General features: G+C 41.2%; 1 protein-coding gene across 1 annotated transcript; it reads right to left on the reverse strand.

The window, feature by feature from the left end:
- Window positions 1–239: 239 nt before the first annotated feature.
- BDKRB2 (bradykinin receptor B2) lies at window positions 240–23,517 on the reverse strand. Its single transcript, XM_084207305.1, has 2 exons — window positions 23,425–23,517; window positions 240–3,118 (listed from the first exon to the last, which is right to left on the reverse strand). Exon 2 carries the CDS (start codon window positions 3,114–3,116, stop codon window positions 1,980–1,982), a length of 1,137 nt encoding a protein of 378 aa, XP_084063431.1. The 5' UTR covers window positions 3,117–3,118; window positions 23,425–23,517; the 3' UTR covers window positions 240–1,979.
- Window positions 23,518–24,114: the final 597 nt, after the last annotated feature.

Here is a 24,114-nt window from a genome sequence, read left to right on the forward strand (position 1 = left end):
AACTTCCAAAGGGACTGAGGGTGGGCAACAGCACTCAGAAATGGGTCCTGAAAAGAAAGATCTCCAAGCAGCTAAAGTTCTGCTGCTTCAGCTCACTTTCCTTTGGTGCATCAGGAAGCCAAGTTAGCATCTGGAACAGTTGAACTTCTGACAAATCATTCCTTAGTAACAGGATACAGGCTGCAGAAGAAAATGCCAGGAAATCTCATTTCTCAAAGTACTTTATTTTTTTTGTGCATGCTTACTGCAAAGCAAAAAATGGTGCCTGTATATTTACATTATTTAAATTAATGTGATATTAACATAATAACATTTTTATATTTTACTTCTCAGTACCAAATACTCAAAAATAACTTCTGTTGCCTCAATAACCTCTGTATGGAGTTCATTTTGTGTAGGGGTTTTATGAACAGCATGCTCATGGATGAGACAGTATGATAACACTGGATATAACAGAAAGCCTTGCAGTGTTTCATAATAGTTGTCCCCATTACTTCAGACAATAAAAAGGATGAGCAATAAAAGTATTTATGACATAGGATTATACTGGCTTATCAAAGAAAACCATGGAAATTACCTATACATCATATACAGTGATCTAAACCCCTTAGTCTTTAAATCACATCTGCACACTTATATTTTGGGGTTTAGTTATTTGAAGGTTTAATACAAATTTCCCATCTTAAATGAACTTTATTGCTCCATTGAAGCTCTGATGGATAAAGACCATGTAGTTGCCATCTGAATTTACTCATATCACCAAACTCCATTTCCCTTAGTAGCTTTTAGAAGCTGTAACCTTAAGTGCTTTGAAAAGAATAAAGACTGTTAGTTTCAGCATATCTTAGATCCTCTCCCACTCAATTTTGATCAAGGTTCCTAGAGGTTAAAGTGCATACAGACAATTCAGTACACTATGAGTCTCTTTATGTGTATGATCAACTTATCTCAAAAATACAGTCCAGCTGGGGAAAAGCTATTTTGTATTAAAATCTCACAGATTAACTCTACAAATAAAATGTAGGTATTACTAGAATCTGAATACTGAATATTTGAATACTCTGAGCTTTCAAGACCCCTGTTATCTTCAGTTAGGTTTCTAATGTAGTTAGGCAATGCTCTCCTTCATATTCTCAGTTTCTTCTGTTTGTGAGATTATACCAGTTGTGCTGAGATTTTATATATCCTTTGAATAACATTAATTAGGCCTTATGAATACTAAAAACCTGAGTCTCTGAGCTGAAGTGCAAGCATGAATATAAATAGCATTCTCTCACTCAAAAGGAGTAAGTGAATGCTTTCACTCCAGGTAGAAGGGGTAAAAAATCTTCTTCTACAAAGAAAACTCAGTTAACTTCATGCAGGTGGGTGCAGGTTCCCTTCCACTACTTCTTTGCCTTTTTTCAGCTACTTTTCATGCCTACTTGTTCATGTAAATCTGTAACTAATTGGAGCAGTTGCAAAAAGGCACTGCTTGTCAAAGAAAAAATAAGATAGTTTCAGATGACTGAAGAGAGAAGTTAAAAGCCCAAAAGATGGACACATCTAAAAATGCATCCTGCAGGATTCACTTAACAGAACTTACTCAAAAGCAAGCCCCTCCCAGATCAAAAACCTTATCTAACACACTATTGTGGGTACCATGTGTAGCTGCACAATCCTGACAATTGCTTCTGTACTGGGGCTCTGTTTGGAGAATTGTATGTACACCTTAGAAAGCATTCCAAGTGATGCATGTGCCAAGTATCATCCAGCCATGAGGATGTAAGTAAGCTACAAAATAGAATTCAATCACGAAAAACATCCAGTAATGTTAGAAGCAGGTCTCTTTATGGCATTTCCACTAAGATCAAACAACTCTTTTCCCTCACGTAATGAACACTGCCACATGTTTACTCTGTGGACCCACAGCAGATGGATATGAGTGGAAATTGACATGTTAGAAGGCTTTCTTCCTTTAAGGATTTCCTAAAATTATGCTATTGGGGTAAAACAGACTTTTTCCTTGGGTATTCGCTTGAAATGGAAGTTCTTAAAGTGTCCAGGGAGTTTTCCATCTGCACAGACTGTGATTTTCTGCACCTCTTTGTGAACAAGTCCTTGTAGAATTCCACAGCCTTCTTCTGGAAGTTTTTGCCAACAATCACATACAAGACTGGGTTCAGGCAGCTGTTGCTAAAGGAGCAGTACGTGGCTATCTGGGTCAGTATGTCATTGATGTCCTCCAGGCACCTGAGGGTGGGTGAGAAGTAACGGATTGTGTCGATGAACGTGCTGATCTGGAATGGGAGCCAGCAAATGATGAACAGCAGGAGCACAGCAAAGACCAGCATGGTGGCTCTCCTCTCTGTCTGGACTACCTTCATTTTTCGTAGCTCACTGCTTCGTAAGGCTCTGATGATTTGCACAGTGCAATAGGTAATTACGCAGAATGGGATCACAAACCCCACGATATTCAGCAAGCAGTTGTTTGTGGGCTCCCAGAAGCTAGCTGGGTAAATAAGACCACAGGCTGTGATGTTGTACTCTTTAAAATAATGCAAATTTCGAAACACCATGGTCGGTGAGCACATGAGCAGCGCGCATGTCCAAATGACAAAACAATTCCATTTGGCGCAGACGGTTCGTCTCATCCGTCCAAGGGACATGGTTTTCACCAAGGCCAGGTAGCGGTCAATGCTCACCAGTGTCAGGAAATAAATGCTAGAATATAAGTTCATGTAACTCATAATGTTGATGGCTTTACAGAGAAACTGGCCAAAAGGCCAATGAAAATTATTAGAAATATTAATGGCCCAGAAAGGTAAAGTACAGACCAACATCAGGTCAGCAAATGCCATGTTGGCTAGGTAAATTTCAGCCACTGTGCAGCTACTCTTGTGGAAACACAGGACGGTGAGCACAAAGGAATTTTCTATTGATCCCAGAATAAATATAAACCAGAGAAATACAGGCTGAAAATCCTGTAGCCATTTCCACACATCTGCACTAACACATTCGTATGGATCTGTCTGATGCACTCCTGAATTATTGCGGAAATATTTTGGACTGACTGTGAGCTCCTGGGCAGTCATGTTGTACAGCTGCGTAACATTTTCAGCTGTGATGGAAACCATTTCTGTGAAGAGAAAAATAGATGGCATGAGATTGCTGGATCTAGCTCATTGCTGCAAAAACACAATAAGAAAAGCTGTCTTTTGCTTTTCCTTATGTCCTTGAAGCATAGCTTTTGAACTTACAGTTCCCTGGGCTGCTTCTCATAGACACTGGGTGTGTCTGTAGAATGTTTTACACACTGCATTGCTATGGACTGCTTGGACCAATTTTTGGCAAGTAAAGCAGAGGGGATGTAGCAACAACAGATGATTTTATGAATGGGTTAGCTGAAGAGAATATTTAGAAGCCTTTATTCACTAGAACTGAGCTGCAGCAAGTCTTTGTTAAGTCTTTGAGGATGTTCATTGTTAGTTTGTCTTTTTATTTCATTAGCCACGGCCTCCTAAAGGACAGGTGTACCTTGTGCCTCAGGTTGCTTATGGTAAAGCTGCTAGTTCTGTGTCACATCCTGCACCCTCCCCTGTAGAGCAAGAATTGAGTGGAATTCAGCGGTACTTCCTACCCAAACACCATCTATTTTCCCAAATGTCATGACTGTACAATAAAGAGACACTTAGTTTGCAGCTTTAGTTTGCATTGAGAATGCTGAGGGATCAGTGTTTGCCAGCGGTGTGCCTTTCTCAGCTTCTCCCTGGCATTGTCTGCCAGGGAGACAATTGGATTTTTGTCTCTGTGTTGCAGTGTCTCTCTGCAGCCAAGTCTCTGTAGAGATAAATGGTACAGCCTTCCTGAGGGAGCTCGGTTTTAAGAGGTGAGCAGTGGGTGGGTTGGCAATCTGGTAGAGACAGTGACCATCTGCAAGCCAGGACCTGTCTGCAGTCAGCCAGCTTGGGTGCAAGAGAGCAGTCTGAAAAGCAGAATACTGCAAACATTCTACAGATCAGAACAGCCTGGGATGGTACAGGGAGCCATTGACAGGCAGAAAGGTCAGATGTGTACTTAAATGTTACAAGAACCAAACAGAAGTTGAGTGTGCAGCATCACTCACTACTGATAAAATGCTAACTGTGTTTTCTTGTTGTCTTCTTGGATAATGAATGCTGAGGTATTATTCAAATGCAAGATCTGTACATATAATTCTCTGGACTGAGTCACAGAAATACTGTTTGTCTTTTTTCAGATCTTTATAATAACCACTGTTTATATTATCATTTAATTGGAAGCTTTTCAAATGTATTTTTAATTAAGACATTTGTCCCATTCAACCAGTAACTTGACAGTGAGAAGGGACACACTTGCAATTCCTGAAAGGATGAGGGTTCTCACTTGTTTTCTGGTTGCTGGAATTGTTGGCTGGTATCAGTGCTTAATGTGCATACAGAAATTTGGCTATTGGTTGCAGAATTGATGAAAAATTATGGTCATATTTTGCGTACTTTGTGTTAATAAAACTCTGTACCACTTAAACATCTCAAAGCCCAGCTTGTGTGGATGTGAGAGCTGTCACTAACAAATGGCAAACAGCAGTTTCAAGTCTCCCTTTCTTTCTGTGCTGGCACTTTTCACTGTAAAAACACATAGGAAGTGAAATACTAATGGATGGGCAACAAGAGGTCATCTGTGAATAGAGAAGTTCTGTTGCCTGATGCAATTAACAGAAACTGTTTCTTCTGCTGGCAGTAGGCTGTGAACCAGCAGAAAAACATTTAAGTGCATTGTTTTACACTTTGAGGTTGGATGTATGCACATATTTAATAAGATGAGCGTTAGTAATTCAGAGAGTGGTCATAAAGGTCATGTTGGCTTCTTCTGGGATTTTCCCTCATTACATTAATTTACAGAATTTATTTACAGGAAATAGCAGCTCCAAAACTGCATATTGATTTATCTGATTTTTCTCTGCAATTAATCTCTTTCAGATTTTGGTTTTAGAAGGAAAAGACCTAGAATACTTTAAAATAAGTTAGTTATATCATATTACTGTGGTCTAGGAACAGTGTGCAGGGACTAGTTAGGATGTCACCAAGTCCATGACATGGGGCTTCTGCCAACCTGCCTCCTTGGTCCTCAGCTCAAGCCCTTCCACAATGCATTGCTAGAAATAGGGGAGTGAACAAGGTAAAATGTGCTAATTATCAATTTATAAACCTTAATGTTTAGGGTTAAAATTATGTGCTGGATGTTTTTCTGTATCACACAGGAGACTCATTTAAAGTATGTGATTGCTGAATAAACTATTTTTGACTGAGCCACAGCTTACAGAAGGCACTGATTTGCTGTTTTCTTGTCATATTTTGGTGAAAATAAATGTGATCCTTTCACACATTCTCTACAAATACTTTCTGTGCAATGCAAGACAAGCCTAATATCTCAGCAGGGACTTTCAGTAAGATTTCATGTGGCAGTCTAGATTGAAATACTGCCCAGCTGAACTAATCTATCATTCCTGATTCTGAGAGACCCCTGTGGGGGCTAAATTTGAACCTGATGGAGTTCACACCCTGTTGTGAGTTACCTCCTCCTCGGCATTCTATAAAACCCACTGTCAGCCATTATCTCATGTCGTTCTGGAGTATTTTTTTTAACAGCATTGGGAACAAAGGACAGGATTTTGATGGAGGGTGTTCCAGGGTGCCCTGGGTGGGAGGGAGGGAGCAGTGGCCTGGAAGTGCTGGTGGCAACTGGCAGACACTGCCCTCCCCAAGGCAGGAGGGCTCTGGGGCTGGCTCAAAGATCCTGCCGATGCTGCAAACCAGGAATCCCTGCAGAGGGCCTGGGAAGAAGGGTTGATCCACTGTTGTGTTGTCATCACAGGCAGGTGGAGAAGGACTCCAAAAAGGTGGTGGTCAGCAGTACCACAGCTGAAACTCTGAGGGCTGGGCGGTCACCAGGGCACCTTGGTGCCTCCTGCCAAACTCCTGGGATGTCCTGCTGTTCAAGGACTGACCCACTCTCACAGCACCTGGAGTGCAGCAGAGTGGTTAATCCTGGAATGTGGAGGGGGAATCTCCGTGTTACAGCAATGTCTGCTGGAGCCTAGGGGAGTTCTGGAAAGAAAAGGAGGGGAATATGTTGAATTGGAACAAGAAGTTCTCTAAGGGTCAAGAGATATGAGCTAAGGAATGGAAGGATAGCAGAAAAAGGTCAGGGCTCAGTGAATGCTGCTGCTGGGTTAATGCAAGCTCTGGCACAGCTTTGCTGCCCACATGGGATATGCTGCTTCAGGTGAGTGTTTTTCAGCATCTCTTTTGGGTCTGGATGAAGCCCTACAGCTGCTGAACTCATGACTCTGTTAGCATTGCCACTGGAGTTAATCTTTCCTTGTGTTATGCTAAACATTTTCATACAGTGAATAACTAAATGTCTCATGACGGTCTTAGTCATGTCTTGTACGAGGACAAGTTCTGAAATGTGCAATGAGTTCAGGTTATTTCAATGTCACCTGCACTAATCTACTCTGGGGGAGTAAGAGAGAGACTTTTTAACATATTTTACAGCTGTTGTGACTTTGCTGATTACATGTTTTGCAGAAACAAGGTGTGAAATATGTAATCAGCATATTCTGAGATTGTCATAATATTACCCTTGCTAATTTAGTCCTCAGAGAGAAGAGGTGGAGCCTAAAACAGATAAATGCTGTTAAGATGTTAACTGCTATAATGTTGTTTGCTGGAACAGAAGAGAGAATATTAAAAAGCATAGGTACACAGTCCTGATGTTTTCCTACATGGTTTGATTTGCAAGGACAAAGGACAGAGCGGGCTCAAGGCCTCACTAGTCTTCTCCAAATGAGGAATTTCCCTGATGGATGATCATCCATGATGAAAGTTGCTTAGAAAGCAGCCTCATTTTCATTTTATTTCAGGGATTTTTTAGCAAGGCCATGTGAAGGATAGGTAAGACACCCAGACTGTAGCATCCCTAGCAGAATTTTACCATTACCTGGTTTGCTTTAAGTGGTGTCAGTAGCCAAAAGTGTTTTCAGAGACATACAGCTCCACACATACATACAGCTCCATGTGCAGCTGGGGTCAGTGGCACAGAGGAGAGGAAAAGCTGGGAGAAAAATCTGGGTTTGAATGAATGGCTGCAAACTGAGAGGCACGGGCTGACTTCTGACATGGTGTTATTTCAGAAGACATGTTAGCTGCAGAAAGAAATAGCAAGGGCTGCCCCAGACTCTCCTCTGACTCTGTTTCTCTGCAGAGCCCAGCCTGCTTTGACACTTTGTATTTTTTGTGTGAGTTTGTCCTCCTGAACATCTCTGAGCCTGTCTTGGTCAGCCAAGCGTCCCTGGTGGTGCCTCTTTGCCAGGCAGCCTTGCTTCTTCATGCCAATAGAAAAGGTGCAGTCAGTGTAACACAGGAGCTGCTGGAGCCACGAGAGGAAAAAGGGCCTGGCAGATGTGCTGTGCCTGAAATGGGAAATGGCAGGAGCTCCAAAGCTGCTGTAGGCAAGGCAGGTGCTGTGCAAGGAAGCCTGCAGGTCCTGCTGACTCCATACAAGTGCCACTGCTGCCCTCGGGAGCTTGGAGTGTGAACCTGAGAGACTCAAGTTTGTTAGGAGGCTGGAGTGATGTCCCCTAAATTGCCTCATTTCTGACCATCAGACAGGAATTTGCTGGCCAAGGAGAGGGCAGTTTAATTTTAACAGTTTTGGAGAATTTGGTTCCAGGACAATGTCTGTTTGTGAGGAAAAGGAGATTTTTGTTTAGTAATGGATTATAACAAAACCATCTCAATGCATAATTTCTCCTCCAGCCATACAGAAGCACGTGTGATGGGATGGCATAAGCAGAGGCATTGCTCAGCAAGAAGCCAAAGGTGTGCTGGAAGATTGAGCTTCAGTGGTGGGCTCTTACGTTCAAATTTAGTGTCAACAAAAATACAGGCAACCCACCCTGTTTATAAATTCTATACCTTCTCTATAAGGTTTATTTTCAAAGCTTCTATTTCAACCTGGTCTACTTTCAACCTTTACTCCTGAAAAAAAATCTCCTTTGTCACCTGTCTCAGTTCACAGAGACTCTTGTTTCCACCTAATCCAAGCCCACTGGGACTGCTCACACCCTTCTCTTTGGCTTCAGAATGGGTTGGGTTTGTATCTTTACCTGGATGAATATTGGAAGGTAAAATTATATCTTTGTATCTTTACCTGGATGAATATTGGAAGGTAAAATTATATCACTCTTGTAGCATCTCTGAAACATTCTCTGAACGTCCTTTTAATTCTGTCTTTCTGTGGAGGCATTACTTATTTTGGAGAGTAGAGGAAATGTGGGAAACATTCCTAAAATGTTCTGCTTTTAGATCCCACAATATTAATTTTTAATTTCCAATCTTTGTATAATGAATCTCTAATGGGCTTTACTACATTTGGGGTTGTAGATCAGGGGACCCTTTCTGTGGCAGTGTTAAATTAAAGGTTTTTCTGCTTTTCATTTACCCTTCACTGTCCCTTTTACCTGATGGCTGCCCTTGCAGTTTATGAAGCTTCATGTTGAACCAGATTCAGGAATTTGCCTGTGACAAAACTAACCTTGTCAACGAAAAAATTCTTTTTAACACAAATCAGCTCCATAGTTTGCCAGAAAATAAAGGCAGTAAAGAAAATATACAGAGGAGCTACCTCTCAAAAGTGTAATTTTTAGATGTTATTTTTTGTGTAAGCTTGAAGCACACCATGGAAAGAACATATTGCTCTGCAGTGACCATTAAAGGTATCTACATCAACTATGTTAGGAAAAATGGGGGAAAAAAGTAGTTCTGTTAAAGCAGTTACTTCAATAACAATGAAACTAAGGTGAGAAGAGGCTACTAATTTTTCTCCCCGTGTGGGAGATGATGCCACTCAATTTCAGCAAAAGAAAGGTGTGGAATGAGCAGAAGTCTAATCAAGTGCAACGTATAAGATATTTTTTATATATAACTTTTATGCAAAGCACTTTTCATAATATATTTTTTTTCCAGTGGAAATCTTGAATATTCTTTAAATTATCCAGAGTTACAATTTCTTAAAAAAAAGAATCCTACACTTTTTAGCTTTAGAAATCTGGTATGTTATTTTTCAGTGCTCTTTACACAACCAATAACTGTGATGACTCTGACAAAAGATATTCTCTCTGTGTAAAGTAGTTATAACAGAAATGGAGAAGAACAGCATGGCTGGACTGTGGTGAGAATTGGAAGGAGAAGAAAAATATGAACCATTTCAGAGAGAAGTGGTGTCCTGATCTCAGGACCTTTGCATAAGGGAAAGGGCTCCTCTCATAATAAAGTTTTGATTTAGTTCAGATTTGGTGATGATGTTTGAGTTAGTCCATGTTTGGCCTCTGACTTGCTGCCATCAATATTTTAGAAATTTTTCAATTAAGATGACCTCCAAAACATTGCAAATGTCTCTTGCAGAATGACAGCAAAATCCAGCATTGGTGAATGTCAATCTGAAAGAGCAGATTTACTACACGAATTCTATTTAATCTAAGGGAGAAATAATACTATCAACATTAGAGGCTGTTTCACGTCAAAACACAGAATCTCCAAGTACCTCCAGCCACTTAATCATTACATTTCAGCCTTGTAATCCTCAGAAGTTTCAAAGACCCAGCTGGAAAAGCCCAGAGTTTGATTTTGTAGTTGACCCAGCTTTGAGCAAGAGACCTTCCAACCCACATTATCCTAAATTCCTGAATTTGCACTTCTTGTGCTAATAAATGAAAATTTCAGTTGGATTAAGGCCAGCAACAGCAACAAAATAATAGAGTCATAGATTGTCTTGGGTCATAAGGCACCTTAAAGACCATCCAATTCCACCCCCCTGCCATGGGCAGCTCTGATCACCTATCATTCCCATTGTAATATTGATAAATGCCATGTGTTATTGTAATAAGTAAGCAGCAATTTTACTAAGGTTACTTCACAAAAATGAGTGGATTCAGGGTCTCCTGTGAAAATTTCTCAGCTGACCTGTTGCATGGGCACACCCAGTCAGTGGGGAGCATAAGGACTAGATGGAGCACTCTTGCCATAAAGGTTTAGTTGCACTTTTTTTTTGCAGGAGTTAACTCACTGGGCTGTTCTTTGGAGCTATGTAACTCCTCTGGTTTGGAAATCTTTTATGGATCCCAGCCTGTAGAAAATATCCAGGGAAACATTGCTTTTGGTGATACACTGAGTGAGGAGATTCCTTTTGCAGAGAAAGGCATCATTCAATTAAAAAGGGAAGGGTATAAGCAAATAAGTAATAGGAAATGCCAAATCCATTGAACAGCGCTCTAGAGTTGTTATGAAACATATCATAGCAAGACACAGCTTGGATGAAGGAATGAAGTATGAGGATAGACAATAAACCTGCTGCTAATATTAGAGAGAGTTTATCAATAAAATAAAGGGGCCATCAAGAACTGAAAATGTGATACATGCAAAACATGTTCATGGTGATGGACTCACAGCAATTCCATAAATTAAAGTTACACCTGAATATCTGGTTTAGCATTTAGTTTTCCTAAAGATTTCTATTATGCTAATGCTGTGCAGCTTTTCCCTTCCCTTTTGTACATGATGGATTAGTCAACACAGTAGAACTACCCTGAAGTAGAATTTCCTATGCTTCTCAGCCACTTTTATAACTGTAGTTCATGAGCAGAGAAAGAAGTTTCATTCCAAAACTAACTGCTCTGACAAGAGGTATCACTGCCTTTTGCATCCTCCCAGTAACATTTCAATTTCTGCCATTCAAACAGTAAGTTTAAGCTGTTCTGTTCCTCCCTCTCTTGCTTTCTAAAGACTGTATATGTCTACAAAGAAATGAAGTATATGAAGGTCTTCAATCTGAGTGTTAAACAAATATAAGTCAGTTTGTTCCTCTCTTGGTAGTCATTGGGCAGATGAAAGATCTTTTTCCAAATCTCTATTCTGTTTAGCTAGGAATGAAAGCTGGAAATTGGGTGATTTCCATGCCTGCATACCAGGAGGCCACAAGCCTGCTGAATAATGTTGATTGAGAGTATTTATCTTTATGGAGCTATTTTCAGTTAGTATAGATACCTAAATAAATATTGAATCTGAATATTCCATATTTGGAAATATCATCAGTTTTGAGGTTTACAGTATCAATCTCACAACTCCTTCTCCCCCTCCTTGCTGCTCTGCTCTTTAATTCTTCGGGATTTGATCTTGGACCCACCTTAGGCTTAATGTGGCTCCATGGCCTGCTATCCCTGAACCAAGATGATAACTTTCTGACTCTAACAGCAAAGCACCTAAATCTTACACAGCACAAGTCACAGCTGGATCTACACCTTTTCTGTGTGTACTGTAGTGTGTTTGCTCAAAATGTTTTGACAACTGATAAGGAAAATATTCAAACAGGAGAAAACTGACCACAAGCTCGCTCTGCAAGGCTGGAAGGTTATTTTGGTTTGTTTCTTTTGGCATTTCCCATATGAGAACAGGTAAGGTTAACCATGAGTGCTCATTGTCCAGAGCTCAGCCAACAGCTAGCATTTAGGTTAGTTTCAGGAGAGTGAGAAATCTAGGAGCTGCAGTAGGAATGGGACTGCAAAAGCACGGCAGGAATGAAGAGCAGTCATCCACATGAATTCATCCTTGAGAACATTTTCATGGGAACCATGCATGGGCTAAGATTGAGCCCAAACCTCGAGTTCAGGTTAGGGCTAGGGGAGTGATGGGCTCTGTCTGCCCTTCCAGAGATAGGGTGAGCCCTGTCAGGCTCATGCATGTGTTTATCACGCTTCTGGCACTGAGTCTTATCAGTCCTCTGTGTTTTCCCATGTATGTGATATTGGGTCAGCCTACTTTTGTGTACTGCTGTCTTGAAATTTGCAGTTAGCATTTGTTTTCAGAAAGCTCTGAGCATAACACTGAGCTTAAGGTCTGCAGCCATGTCTGACTTGTGATCTTGTGGGTTTTGTTTACTTGATTTTCATATTTGGTCAAGATGATGTTTTGTATTTTCCATTGTTAGCTGGAAGGCCTCCTGCAAACAGGAGCTACGATCAGATTGTGGTTTGCTTACATTTTTGAGATTTGCAGAGATTTGTGCTTGACATTGGTTCTGTTGTTGACAAGATGATGTATATATTAATATAATTTGTTCTTGTTCCTAGCTGGTTCACTGCCTAGCTTGATAATATCTGATTATATCTCCCCCAGTTGAACTATCTTGCAAGCCAAACTGCACATTTGAACAGTGAGAGAAGCAGCCAGAGCAGTGCTTGGAGCGAAAGCAGCATGCCTCGGCCCTAGGAACCTCACAGGGCTCCCTGTTGGGTGTCAGTAACTGCTGGGAAACCCCATCTTGTCCTGGGGCAGAAATCTTGCACGTCCCTTAACACTCCTGCACTCAGGGTGTCTGAGAAAGCTGGCACAAATTAAGTGCAGTACAAAGACAAATAAGGGACTATAAACTTCCTGAGTTTTATAATATGTCCTGTAGATTTACCTAGTTGGAACAATGTCAAATGTGGTTGTATCTACTCCCCTGAGCTCGGCAGGCACCACAAGAATTCTCTGCTGTAGACAAGGGATTGCTGTGCCCCATCACCATTACAAAATTAAGTGCTCAACACACTGGCATTGTGAGACCAATTTAATATCCACTGCAGGAGTCTGATACCACGTGGAATGGCAGGTCTGATGGTATCAAACAATCTGCCTCTCAAATGGCAGACAATACCCTGAGCCCAGTGAATAGCTAAGGTATCCAGTAATAAAGAAATGAAATGCTAGCGATCGTTGTGCACTTAGATTATATTTCTTTCTTAAAGTGAGAATTTCCTGCTTCAGAAAGCAGTTTTTCCTGAAACCCAGATAGCTCAAACCTATTGCAAGAACCAGGCCAAAAGCAGCTAAACTAGAAAAGGAAAAGGAGAATTTTCACCTGGCTGATGACAGCTTTTGGGACATGGGCTGGAGGAGCCCAGCTTTTCCTAGTGTGGGTTCTCAAAACTGGTCTTGGGGTCCATCTAGTTTAGTTACAGTCTTGATCTCAGTATGAAAGATGGGAGAGCACTGATGAATGATGCCAGTGACATAAATTTCTTGATATCTTCGTTACAGAGAACGATAGGAATATCCTACAGAGAGAAGTGGATGATCTTAATAAAGTCTCAGAGGTGGAATGGTAAGAGGAAAAGGCTGTGAGTCCTAAAGCATATCAGATCCCCAAGAACATGAGTTAGTGATGCTCTTTTATTTGCCTGCTGTAGTGGAGGCACAGAAGAGCTGTTCAGCAGGGCACAAACCTCCTCAAGGCTCCCTCCCTGATGTGCACGTGGATGTCCTGTAAAGCTCTTGCTCTTTGATGCATTACTCCCACCAGACCTCTTCAGCTCCCTTTAGCCACACCTTTTTCTTAGCAATTGAAATACTGCTCTTTTCCCTGGGTAACACCATTAGGTTCTCATGACTATGTAAAATGTGCAGGTCTAATGGCCTAATAGTATTTTTCAGTATTGGTCCCTCTGAGCATTAAATATTTAATGGAGATATTTGCCTTTCATATGAACTGGCTCTATGCCCTGAAAGCACTTTACTTCTAGCACCTTGAGGACATTTTGGCAGCCATTTAGGAAAAAAGAAGAGATTTGCTATCTTGAGTGCCTCCAGCCACTATAATATTTACACTATTGTCATGTATTTGCAATAATGCAGCATTTCCTGCATATTGTCACCTCTGTCTGTCACAGGTGTGGCCTTTGAGGAAAGCCCAAGTGTCTCCAACAGCAAAGAGCTCCCAAGGAAGCTCACAGCATGTGTGACTGTTGTCACAAAGTCTAATAATGATTTCTTTGACAACTACTGCTTTCCTCATTTCTTATCATACAGGTAACTGATGATTTCACTCTGCTGTAATAAGCAAAAACATAAAAGACATTTTAACCTGTCACATTATATCTGAAAACCACATTTGCAACTACACAGTCACCCCTCCCAGCAGCTGGACATGTCTCAGTCACAGCTGCTGTTTCCATGGCTGAGCCACAAACTGATGGCTCTGAGCAAGCAGTGGAGTCCCCAGCACAGAAGGCACCACAGGCAGGATCTGTCCTCCCTGAGAATCAGTAATAATGCCTCGTGTTCTCTTAATGCCTCTCACCACAGGGACGTATGGATGGCTCCACTGAGTAATGGTGCAGTTTCCAAACAGCACTCCAGGCTCTGACAACAACAGAACAGGCTAGAAAGTGTCTAACCATAACTATATAACGCTTAGGTGAAATTACAGCTTTAATTTTGAACAGGTAAAATCCAGAAGAGATGATATTTACCCAGTTTGTTCAGGTTAGCACCTCTAATTTATGGGTTTCTGAAGGTGCTCCCAGTTTAATTTAGAACTTCTGACAACAGCTACACTAAACTATAAACCCAGATTTCAGCCTCCTGAATAGGTTTCTTGTAGATCATCACAGGGAATGGTCCCTAGCACTGCTGATTTGTGTCATGGAAGCAATATAAATGTGACATGATACTCATTGTCTAAATGACAGGTTGTCTTTATCAAAGAATTTTAGGGTTTTTGTTTATATATTTTAAATTTCATATTTTTTTTGAAAATGAAAAGCAGAGTGTGGCAGTGGAAGCAATGGTGAGTTCCCTTCTCAAGGAGAAGCCTAGTCTGTAATGTGCTTCACTTCTTAAATTATAAACTTCAGAAAGCCATTTTGCCTTGTCCTTCCCAGGTCAAACACATCCTCCTACTTTGTTGTTTCTTGAGCAGCTGGGACAGTCATTTCATATTATTTTCGTGTATCTGCTCCTCACTTTGCCAGTACATTAAGTATTTGCAAAAGAAAAGAGGTCAGTTTTCAGATAGCTTAGTTAGAAATGCCCATACTCTATATATTGTAGAGAAAAGCTGTTAGAAATGGTGTGTAATTCACACCATAGTGAACTTCAAACTGTATTGCAATTATTTTGATAGTAACAGCAGATAAAAATTAGATATAATCCAAATGGAGCCTATTTCTACTGAAAACCCAGGGGAGCTCTGATGAGAACAGTTCTTAGTGGGAATACACCCTATCTTTATTAGAGCTTAAGTATTCAAATACATGCTGAGAGGGATTTGGTGATTGAACTGTACCAACATGGATATGACTTCCAACGCTGAGAGATCTAGAAGGTTCAGGAGACTTCTCCAGTAAGAAGTAGTATAACTTACAACGCTGATTTACAACAATCAGTGGCTGGATTACCGTTTGAATTTTGCCTTTTTATGCTTTGCCAGTGTTGAAATTAAATTGTGTATTAATTTATTGTTATCCCTTTGTTAGCAACAGGAGATGACAGAGCCCTGCTGGAAGCTGGTGCAGACAGTTTATTTTTCACTCTGCACATACAGGTTCTGAGCACTGGTGTTATGAAGTCTAACTGGTCCTATCTGCTCTTTCCAGAATGTCAGACCCAACAAAAAAACACAGGGTGACAATTTAGTTAGAGAGACAGATTCCCTTACTATATGCCACAGCTCCTTCAAAGAACTACAGTACCCAGAGCTAACAAAAAGATGAAGTTTAATGTCTTTGACACAGACAGTGGGATCCAGTGCACCCTCAGCAAGCTTGCCCGTGCCCCAAGCTGTGTGATGCAGGTGACTGACACACTGGAGAGAAGGGAAGTCTTCCAGAGGGAAGGAATTCCACCCAGAGGGAGGGGATGCTTGAGAGGTGAGCCTGCACAAACTTCAGGAGGTTCAACAAGCCAAGCTGGGGCAACCTCTGATATCAACACAAGCTGGGATGGAGAGCAGCCCTGCCAAGGAGGACTTGGGCTTCTGGAGGAGGAGAGGCTGGACAGGAGCCATCAATGCTCACCTGCAGCCCAGAAAGCCAATTGTGTTCAGCCTGCATCCAAAGCAGAGGGGTCAGCAGGGTCAGGGAGGGGGTTCTGCCCCTCTGCTCTGCAGGATTATGTTTTCTGGTACTCACATATTACTACTCCTAGCTATGTAGGAGCTACTTTTTAAAGTGTTGGAGGAGGAGAATTTTCTTTTCCTATTAAAATGGCTATCAAAACAGAAAATTTCGGAACAAACTGATTTTAAAAGAAAGATTTTTCACAAAGGATTTGGGTAATATAACATAAAATGTTTCAAAGATGTCATTTCTTATCTTGAACAAAGGAGAAGATGTACTGACTGCTCACAGTTTAGCAGGTGACCCAGATCCACTCTTGCTCTCTCTGGCCAGCTATGAATTTAATATCTTTACAAAGTGGAGTAGTTCCAAAAAAAAAGGAAAAAAAACCCTGAGACTGCAAGAGTGCAATTCACTACAGTTTATCCTTCAGGCACTTGCTTAAGAAGGAAGATGCTTCTTTCAAAATCCCTTATCAGTGCTCCCCATTCCCAGGCAGATTTACCCTCTGTGTGTGCATTTCTTCTGTGGTTTGTTTTCTTGCTTTTGTTAAAAATGTCAAGACCCATCACCAATTTTTCTCTGGAACAGAGATGTTGCCTTCTGACCAGCTTTGTTAATTTTGAAAAATATCCTGATTTAAGTTAACCACATCACCATTGCCCTTGTGACCCATCACTTTTGTCAGCCCTGGAGAGGAGAGCTCTGTGTGGAATTGTGCGCGGCAGTTTTGTGCAGCGAAGGCTCAGGGCAGGATGTCAGGGCAGGAACAAGCCAAGGGGAAACAAGGGGATGTCAGCTCTGGAAGGGAGCATAACCCTGCTAAAGGAAGCAGGGGAGAAGTGCTGTGTTGGGAAGGAAGTAAGGATGAAAAAGGAGAAATATAAATGTTGAAGTAGAAGAAAGGAAAGAAGGGGAAAAAAGGAGTTTAATTTCCCAAGAGGGTAAAGGGCTCCAAGCCAAACAATAAATAAGGATTCTTGCCTAAGCTGGGTATATGCCAAGCTTATGGGAGCTTCATCTGAGATTTTAATTTAAAATGTTAGGAAACTTAAGTAGTTTACACAGTTTGGATCCGTATTTTACCTAGATTCAAAATTGTGCAAAGTCTGAAATGGTTTGATTCTTGTATTTAAAGTCAAACTTTTCTTTGATTTTTAAAAGTTATTTGACCAGAGTACATTTATTCTAAGGCAAACTTTATTAATACATGGAACCCTTTTTTGAAACCAGAAACAAGTGTGCAGTGGAAACTATTAAACCTGTCTAGAAATAGATGAGGCAAAGAGTAGAAGACTGGAACTCCAGATGTCTCATACTGTACAGTTATGAGATGCAGCATGATTTTAATGCCAATTTGCAGACTACATCTATTGTAGAAGAAAATTAATTGTTGCTTTCTTACATTTCCAAAAAAAGACTGCTCCCAAAGCTTTGCAGGAAACTGACTTACACAAAACTGACTCCACTTTGTTACTTCCACTTCCTTCTACTTCTGGGAAATGTCCCTTTTGCTGACCAAGCTGACTGGAATTTATGAGCTATAAGGTGACTATTCTAAAGGAAAAAAAAGAAAAGTTTTTCAGAGAAAGCTATAATCAGAAGGTGAGGGCACAGAGTTGTCTTATGTGACTTGCCTCCACATGCTGTTTAAAAAAAAAAAAAGTGTATGTTATAAATTAAAACCTCTGATGTCAATATCCCAGCCATTCATGAACTGCATTAATGTCTGATTCATTATGACTGTTTTGGTCAGAAAGCACTAGTATTATTTCAAAAATGAACTTGCAACTTGAAGAAGAGAAGAAAAAACACAGGTATGAAGAAAGCCCTTAAGTTTTAAACTGGTTCCCTTGTTCTGGTAAATAGATATTCCAAATTCTTTGTCTTATTTGAATTTTCTATTTACTGTAAAACTCTACACAGATTACAGGCTTGGAAGCAGATAATTCCTTTTTCTTATTTATCTGCCCATGAGGGATAGTCCGAGTCCCTCAAGACTTGGAAATTCTGGCATTAACTGAGAGAAGAAAAAAAGATCCTTGCCCAGGCAAAGGAAAATAAATTTAAAAATGCATCTGGTGTCTTGATCCTAATAGATGCACACATCAGAAATGTCTGATGAAAACATTTGATGGTTGTTTTGTGCAATGTAAAAAATCTTGGAGGAAAGTTATGGAGGTTCCATCCATGTAGGATTGTCCCCTAGCAATGAGTAGGACAGGGCTGCATGGATATGCAAAGGAACACGTATTTTACCTCCCTGACAAATTTCTCATAATTTTAAATATGTGTTTGTGAGTGTGTATATACATATATGTATGTCTGTGTGTGTACAGAGAGAGAGGAGAGAGAATTTCCACAAAGCAGACACTTCCTGGTCACCTTCAGTGCCTCACACCTTTTGCCTGGTCTTTTGCTGTTTATTCAGGGAGAAAGTGACTTGTGTGCACTCCCAGCACTAGCAGGACCAGGCACAGGAAACTTTTCTAGGTGATGCCAAGGTGAACAGCCATCTGCAAGCTGGTCTTGAGCAGGTAAAACAGGATTCTGCATGAGGAGCACGTGGAGAGCTCCCCAGAGTACAAACAGTGTCAGGTGGGTTTGTGTTAGAGGACTCAGTCTGAAGAAACAAAGAAAGAAAAATTCATCCTTGAGCTCAGGTATCAGACAGAGGTGAGTCTGTTATGATGAGCAGTCTGATGACACTAGGCTGATTGCAAGATCCATTGTCTGAATTCAGTGTTGGACTGAAGCTGTACACTTACAAAGGCTAGAATTTGATTTGGAGCATATTAAGTGTCCCAGACCTGGGTTTATCTGTTGTGATGGGTAAAGGAACATGCATGGCATACATTTCTTTGTAATCTCCTAATTTCACAGCTAGGACAATCAGCCTTTCACAGACCTTTCCCTCTGAACACTGAGGCCAGAACAAGAGGATGTGACAATGATGTTTGTTAAGCAGGCAAGTCGCTCAGATCTGCTGATATATCCTAGAACCTTATCTTCTGTAATCTGTCATTACTCTGCTGATGCTGATTTGGAGGGCACTGCAAGCATTCAGTCCAGCTGAGGATATAGCCAGTGTAGTTACTTGTATCTCTTTGGTCTCTGCCCGCATCTGCTTGTTTTCCTGGGGAGCTGCTTGTGCTGTCTCCAGGTAGGACCAGGAGCACGGCTCTGGAGACACTGCCATACTGTCTGTGTTACACTGACAGCCAGAGGCTTTGGGCATAATCCGTGTCAAAAGCCTTGCAAGCACAGGGACAGGCTGTGCCTCAAGCAGCTTCTAATCTAAGCAGAATCCAAATACAATGCAGAGTGTAGAATGTGACTTATTCTAGGGAAAGACTGCTGCAGAATGAGGTGAGAGGTGCATGCAGAGCTGAGCCAAAAGATAGCAACAAGTACCACAATATTTCTGTTGTCCTACCTACTTGTTTAAGGATTAGGTCCCAGTTTGAATTATGAAGGCTTAACAGTTGCTTTTTGTAAAAATGCTCAGGATACCTGGGGAAACACTTCCAGTTTGTTGGCCTGCCCACAACCTGTAGGGAGTTTGTCCTTCACACCAGGAAAGGGGCACACTGCTGTGCTCCATGTGTGTGGGTGGAGGGACCTGCTGTCCTTCTTTGGTAAGTCAGGACACTTCAGAGCAGCAGCCCTTCAGTCAGTCAGACAGCTGATAGGAAACCTTACAACCATGGCTAAGGGACAGAACACCTCCACACTGGGGTGTGGTCCCCAAGGGCTTATTCCTTTCTGCCAAGGCAGGAACCCTGCAGGAGGAAAAGCATCTTATGACCAGTTCTGCCTCTGGGCATGCATGCGTAAATCTTGTTAAAAAGACCTGGCTCTCTACCATGGATCACTCAATTTTTGGTGGCATTTAACTGTAATCTCAGATAAAATGAATGGGAAAAATGGATTTCTGCATTTTGACAGCTCCCTTCTTTGCAAATTAACCATAGTCTGAACTGTGTCTTTGCAATGCTATCACCATTCTGGCATACCTTAGTGTGCAAAGCTGCTGAAACTGCAAACCTGGATGATCAGATTTGTTTGCAGGGGTCACACAAACCAACCCAACCTTGCTGAATCAAGTTGAGGAGTTAACATGTAGGGGACTTAAATATAGCACAGCAGCAAAAGTAAGTCAAATCCACCCTTTCAGAGAGCATTAGAAGTCCTGAAGTAATTTGGTGAAGTATTATATAGCAGCTTTGCCACAGCATCTGCACGTTTTGGACTTGTCTATCATAGGACTGAAGAGAAGTGCTTTCAGCTGACAACTTTGCTCCTTGTGTTTCTCTGGTCTGTATCCCAATTTGTGTCTGTTCTCCAACATTTAGCTCCTACATGGGGTGTTAGACCATGACCAGAGTCCCTCAGTCCCAGCTCATTAGCTTGACTTCTAAGTAAATTTGCAGATGACGCTAAGCTGGGACTTTGTGTTGATCTATTGGAAGGAAGAAGGGCTCTGCAGAGAGACTTAGATAGGTTGGGTGGATGGGCAGAGTCCAACAGCACGAAGTTTAATAAGTCTAAGTGCTGAGTTTTACATTTTGGCTGCAAAACTCCCCTACAACGTTACAAGCTGGGGACAGTGTGGCTGGCCAGTGTTCAGGCGGAAAGGGACCTGCTTGAATATGAGGCAGCAATGTGCCCTGGTGGCCAGGAAGGCCGAGGGCATCCTGGCCTGCGTTAGGAATGGTGTGGCCAGCAGGAGCAGGGAGGTCGTTCTTCCCCTGCACTCGGTGCTGGTGAGGCCACACCTTGAGTGCTGTGTCCAGCTCTGGCCCCTCAGTCTGGGAAGGATCTTGAGATGTTGGAGCACGTCCAGAGGAGGCAACGAGGCTGGTGAGGGGCTTGGAACACAAGCCCTGTGAGGAATGTTTGAAGGAGCTGGAGTTGTTTAGCCTGGAGAAGAGGAGGCTCAGAGGTGACCTTATTGCTCTCTGCAACTTCCTGAAGGGAGGCTGTAGGCAGGTGGAGGTTGGTCTCTTCCACCGGGCAGCAGCTGACAGAACCAGAGGACACAGCCTCAAGCTAAGTCAGGGAAGGGATAGGTTGGATATTAGGAGAAAACTTTTCTCTGAAAGAATAATAAATGCTCTTCCCAGGGAGGTGGTAGATTCACCATCTCTGGATGTGTTTAAAAACGACTGGCCATGGCACTTGGTGCTATAGTCTGGTTGAGGTGTTAGGGCATAGGTTGGACTGGATGATCTTAGAGTCCTCTTCCAGCATCATTATTCTGTGATTCTGTAAACGAGGTGTCACCCCCGTGGGGATCACAAGCAGTTAAATCTCCATCTGTGTGAAGCCAACCTGCGGGGCCCACATTTCAAGCACTGCTCTCACCCTCTGTGCTTCCCCCTGCCTCGGGGCTGGCCCAGCACTGGGAAGCCCTCTCCTCCCTCTGTCCCTGCTCAGGGCACCCAGCCGAGGGGAGAAGCTGCTTCAGCCATGTGCCTGCCACCCATTTGTGAGTCAGCGCCCACAGGCTGCTCCAGGGTGACTCCTGAGCAGCTCCACCTTGCTAAAGCCCAGAAAGGGCTGGCAAAGGACAGCTCTTGCCTCCCCTTTAAAGTGCCCTGCTCCTTTACAGCTGGGTATCAGCCAGGCAGAGACAGAGCTTTCCATCTCCATGTGTGTAGTAGGGGGAAACTCGTCCCTATGGAGTACTTGAGAGGGAGGTTTAAAAAGCCATGAGTGACAAGAGAACAAGGGCTTATGAATAATTTTAAACAAGAGTGGATCTTTTAGCTAAATGGTATTTTTCTTTGTGTGTGTGGTTTTTTTTTTCCTTAAGTTCACATTGATTAGCATTGCTAATGAGTTCAGGTGTACTTTTGCAGCTGATTTAGTTACTGAGAGGGACTTTGTTTTGAAAGCAAAGCTCTATTCTCTGATAAGTGTTCCTAGACTTGTAATAGGATATTTTTCCCTACTGTGACTTTAAAAACAGTGGAATTTGAGTGCCTAAGAGATTTTTACACACTTCTTTTAATGAAAAACAGATTATCAAACATTGGCCATTCTTAAACAATAAATGTTAGGGTCTTCATAATGAATGTCCTAAAATTTACCCAAATTCCTATTGTTTTCTGCCTGAGAAAATACTTGAAATATTAAATAGCTACAAGAATTTTTAAAGCTGTTTTCCCGTGCAAGGATGCTTATTTCAGGAAGCTCTAACTCAGTAGGAAAGGCAGTTCTTTTGTTAGATTGTCGGTACAAAATGTTCAGGTAACTCTGAGTAACTCAATTAATCTTGTTCTTGCATGTACTCAGGGGCCCAATGGAAAACCTGGCAAAGATTTTCTGGAGGTGTCTCTGGTCTGCTATTCCAAAGTCTTTATTAACTTGGGTGTATTTATCCCTTCTGTTTGTGTTTTCACTATTCACACTGAAAACAAGATAAATGTATTTGAAAGCCTATAAATGAACCTGGAGTGCTAAGATGCTTCTCTTAATTTTTTTCTTAATGATTGTGCATTACGAGATAGAAATTGTATTCTATCTATATCTATGACTGATATTACTCAATATGCTGATTCTTCAATCTTAGAGACTCATATGTGAAAATAGATATTTCTTTTACCTAGATAACTGTCTTCTAGTTTCTAAGAAAATATATACAGCTGTTATTACACTAAGAAGGCTGCTTAGGATACTGAGTAATAGAAAATGAGTAGCTAAAAGTATAGCATATATTTTAACCTTTTTTTTTCTTTTTTTTTTTTGTTATTCTAATTACAATACCACTACTAAGTTCTCTGTTTTCATCAGCACCCTAAAAGTCAAACTCCTGTGGAATTCTTTTAATTTGCATACAGATTTTAAAAAGAAACTAATAATGTAGCTTAAATGTCATCCAAATGCTTTCTCCTTTGTAAAAGTTTCAAAGGTTTAGCCTTTGCCATTCAATCAGGGCAGATGAGACAGATTAGCAGTGTAAGGTGCACACACACACAGTTCTACATCCTGCCCAACAAAGTTTACAATCAAAATAATAAACAGAGAAAAAGTTATCAGTATGTACAGAAAAGAATTGACTCTGCTTTCTCCCTACAATTTTGTAGGTAATTTCTCAGCTGAAACCAAAGTTAGCTGCTTGTACTTTCTGATTATTTTTGTGAGATGAAAGAAACAGGGTATGATTACAGACACGAAGTGTCATCTGGATAGGAGAAATCCTTACCCTCCAGTACATGGGACAATATTTGTGGCAAGTGAAGTACCCTGTGGCTTTGATACACTGGGTACTTTGAAATAAAGCATTTTTCTGCAAATATTATAGCTCTGCAACACCAAACAAGTCACAAAATCACATTAGCAAAAATTGTTTTTCCCCTCCATTTTCCTGGAACAATAATATCAGCTCTTCCGTCACTGAACCAGAAACATATTAAGAATTCAATAAGTGGTTTCCAAGAAGTAACAAACCACACCAAATATGAAAGAGAAGTGAAAAAACATACCTTGACTGAAAATTCCCCACTGAGCAGATACAAATGAGTGAAGTGCAACACGTCTCTGGGAACAGCTCCTTCTCTAGTATGAATGAGTCTAACTCATGGTTTTACTGCCCCTCCCTGAACACAGCAGACTCATCGCTCTGTTGATGACATCATACTCCTGGATTTTCTCCCATACTATATTTTAAAAACAATGTTTATCTACTGCATCCATTATGAGACCAGTGATATTTTAATATGGGTGGCAAACAACACAAACAGAGCTAAGACACTGATGTTCCCCAGTATGTGTATAAAACAGTCATGTGTTTGTACAACAGCTTCCAGAATTGTGCATGAGCATGCACGCACAGACACGGCTCTTATCCTGACTTGGGGTAATGATGAGCACATTTTTTATTTTACTGGTGTTAGAGCTAAACAAGCCAGCTTTCTGGAGGACTTGGATATTTAAAACAGAAAAGATCAAATATCTCATTTAAAGTCTAAGATATCTTTTTTTCCATGGGAAAAAATTTACTGTTTGTATTCTGGAAGACACTGCTCTTCCTCTCTGACTACTCTGTCTGCTGAGAACAAGTACAGAATCCAAATTCCACTTAAAGATTTATTGGACCAAAATTTCTTCAAGGCTGTGGATGAAATCTCTATATGAATCAGAATTACAGCCAAACACCAGAGCATACTCTTTTA

This window comes from Fringilla coelebs, assembly GCF_963513975.1.
Source record: "Fringilla coelebs genome assembly, chromosome: 6".
In the NCBI taxonomy this organism is placed as follows: Eukaryota; Metazoa; Chordata; class Aves; order Passeriformes; family Fringillidae; genus Fringilla; species Fringilla coelebs.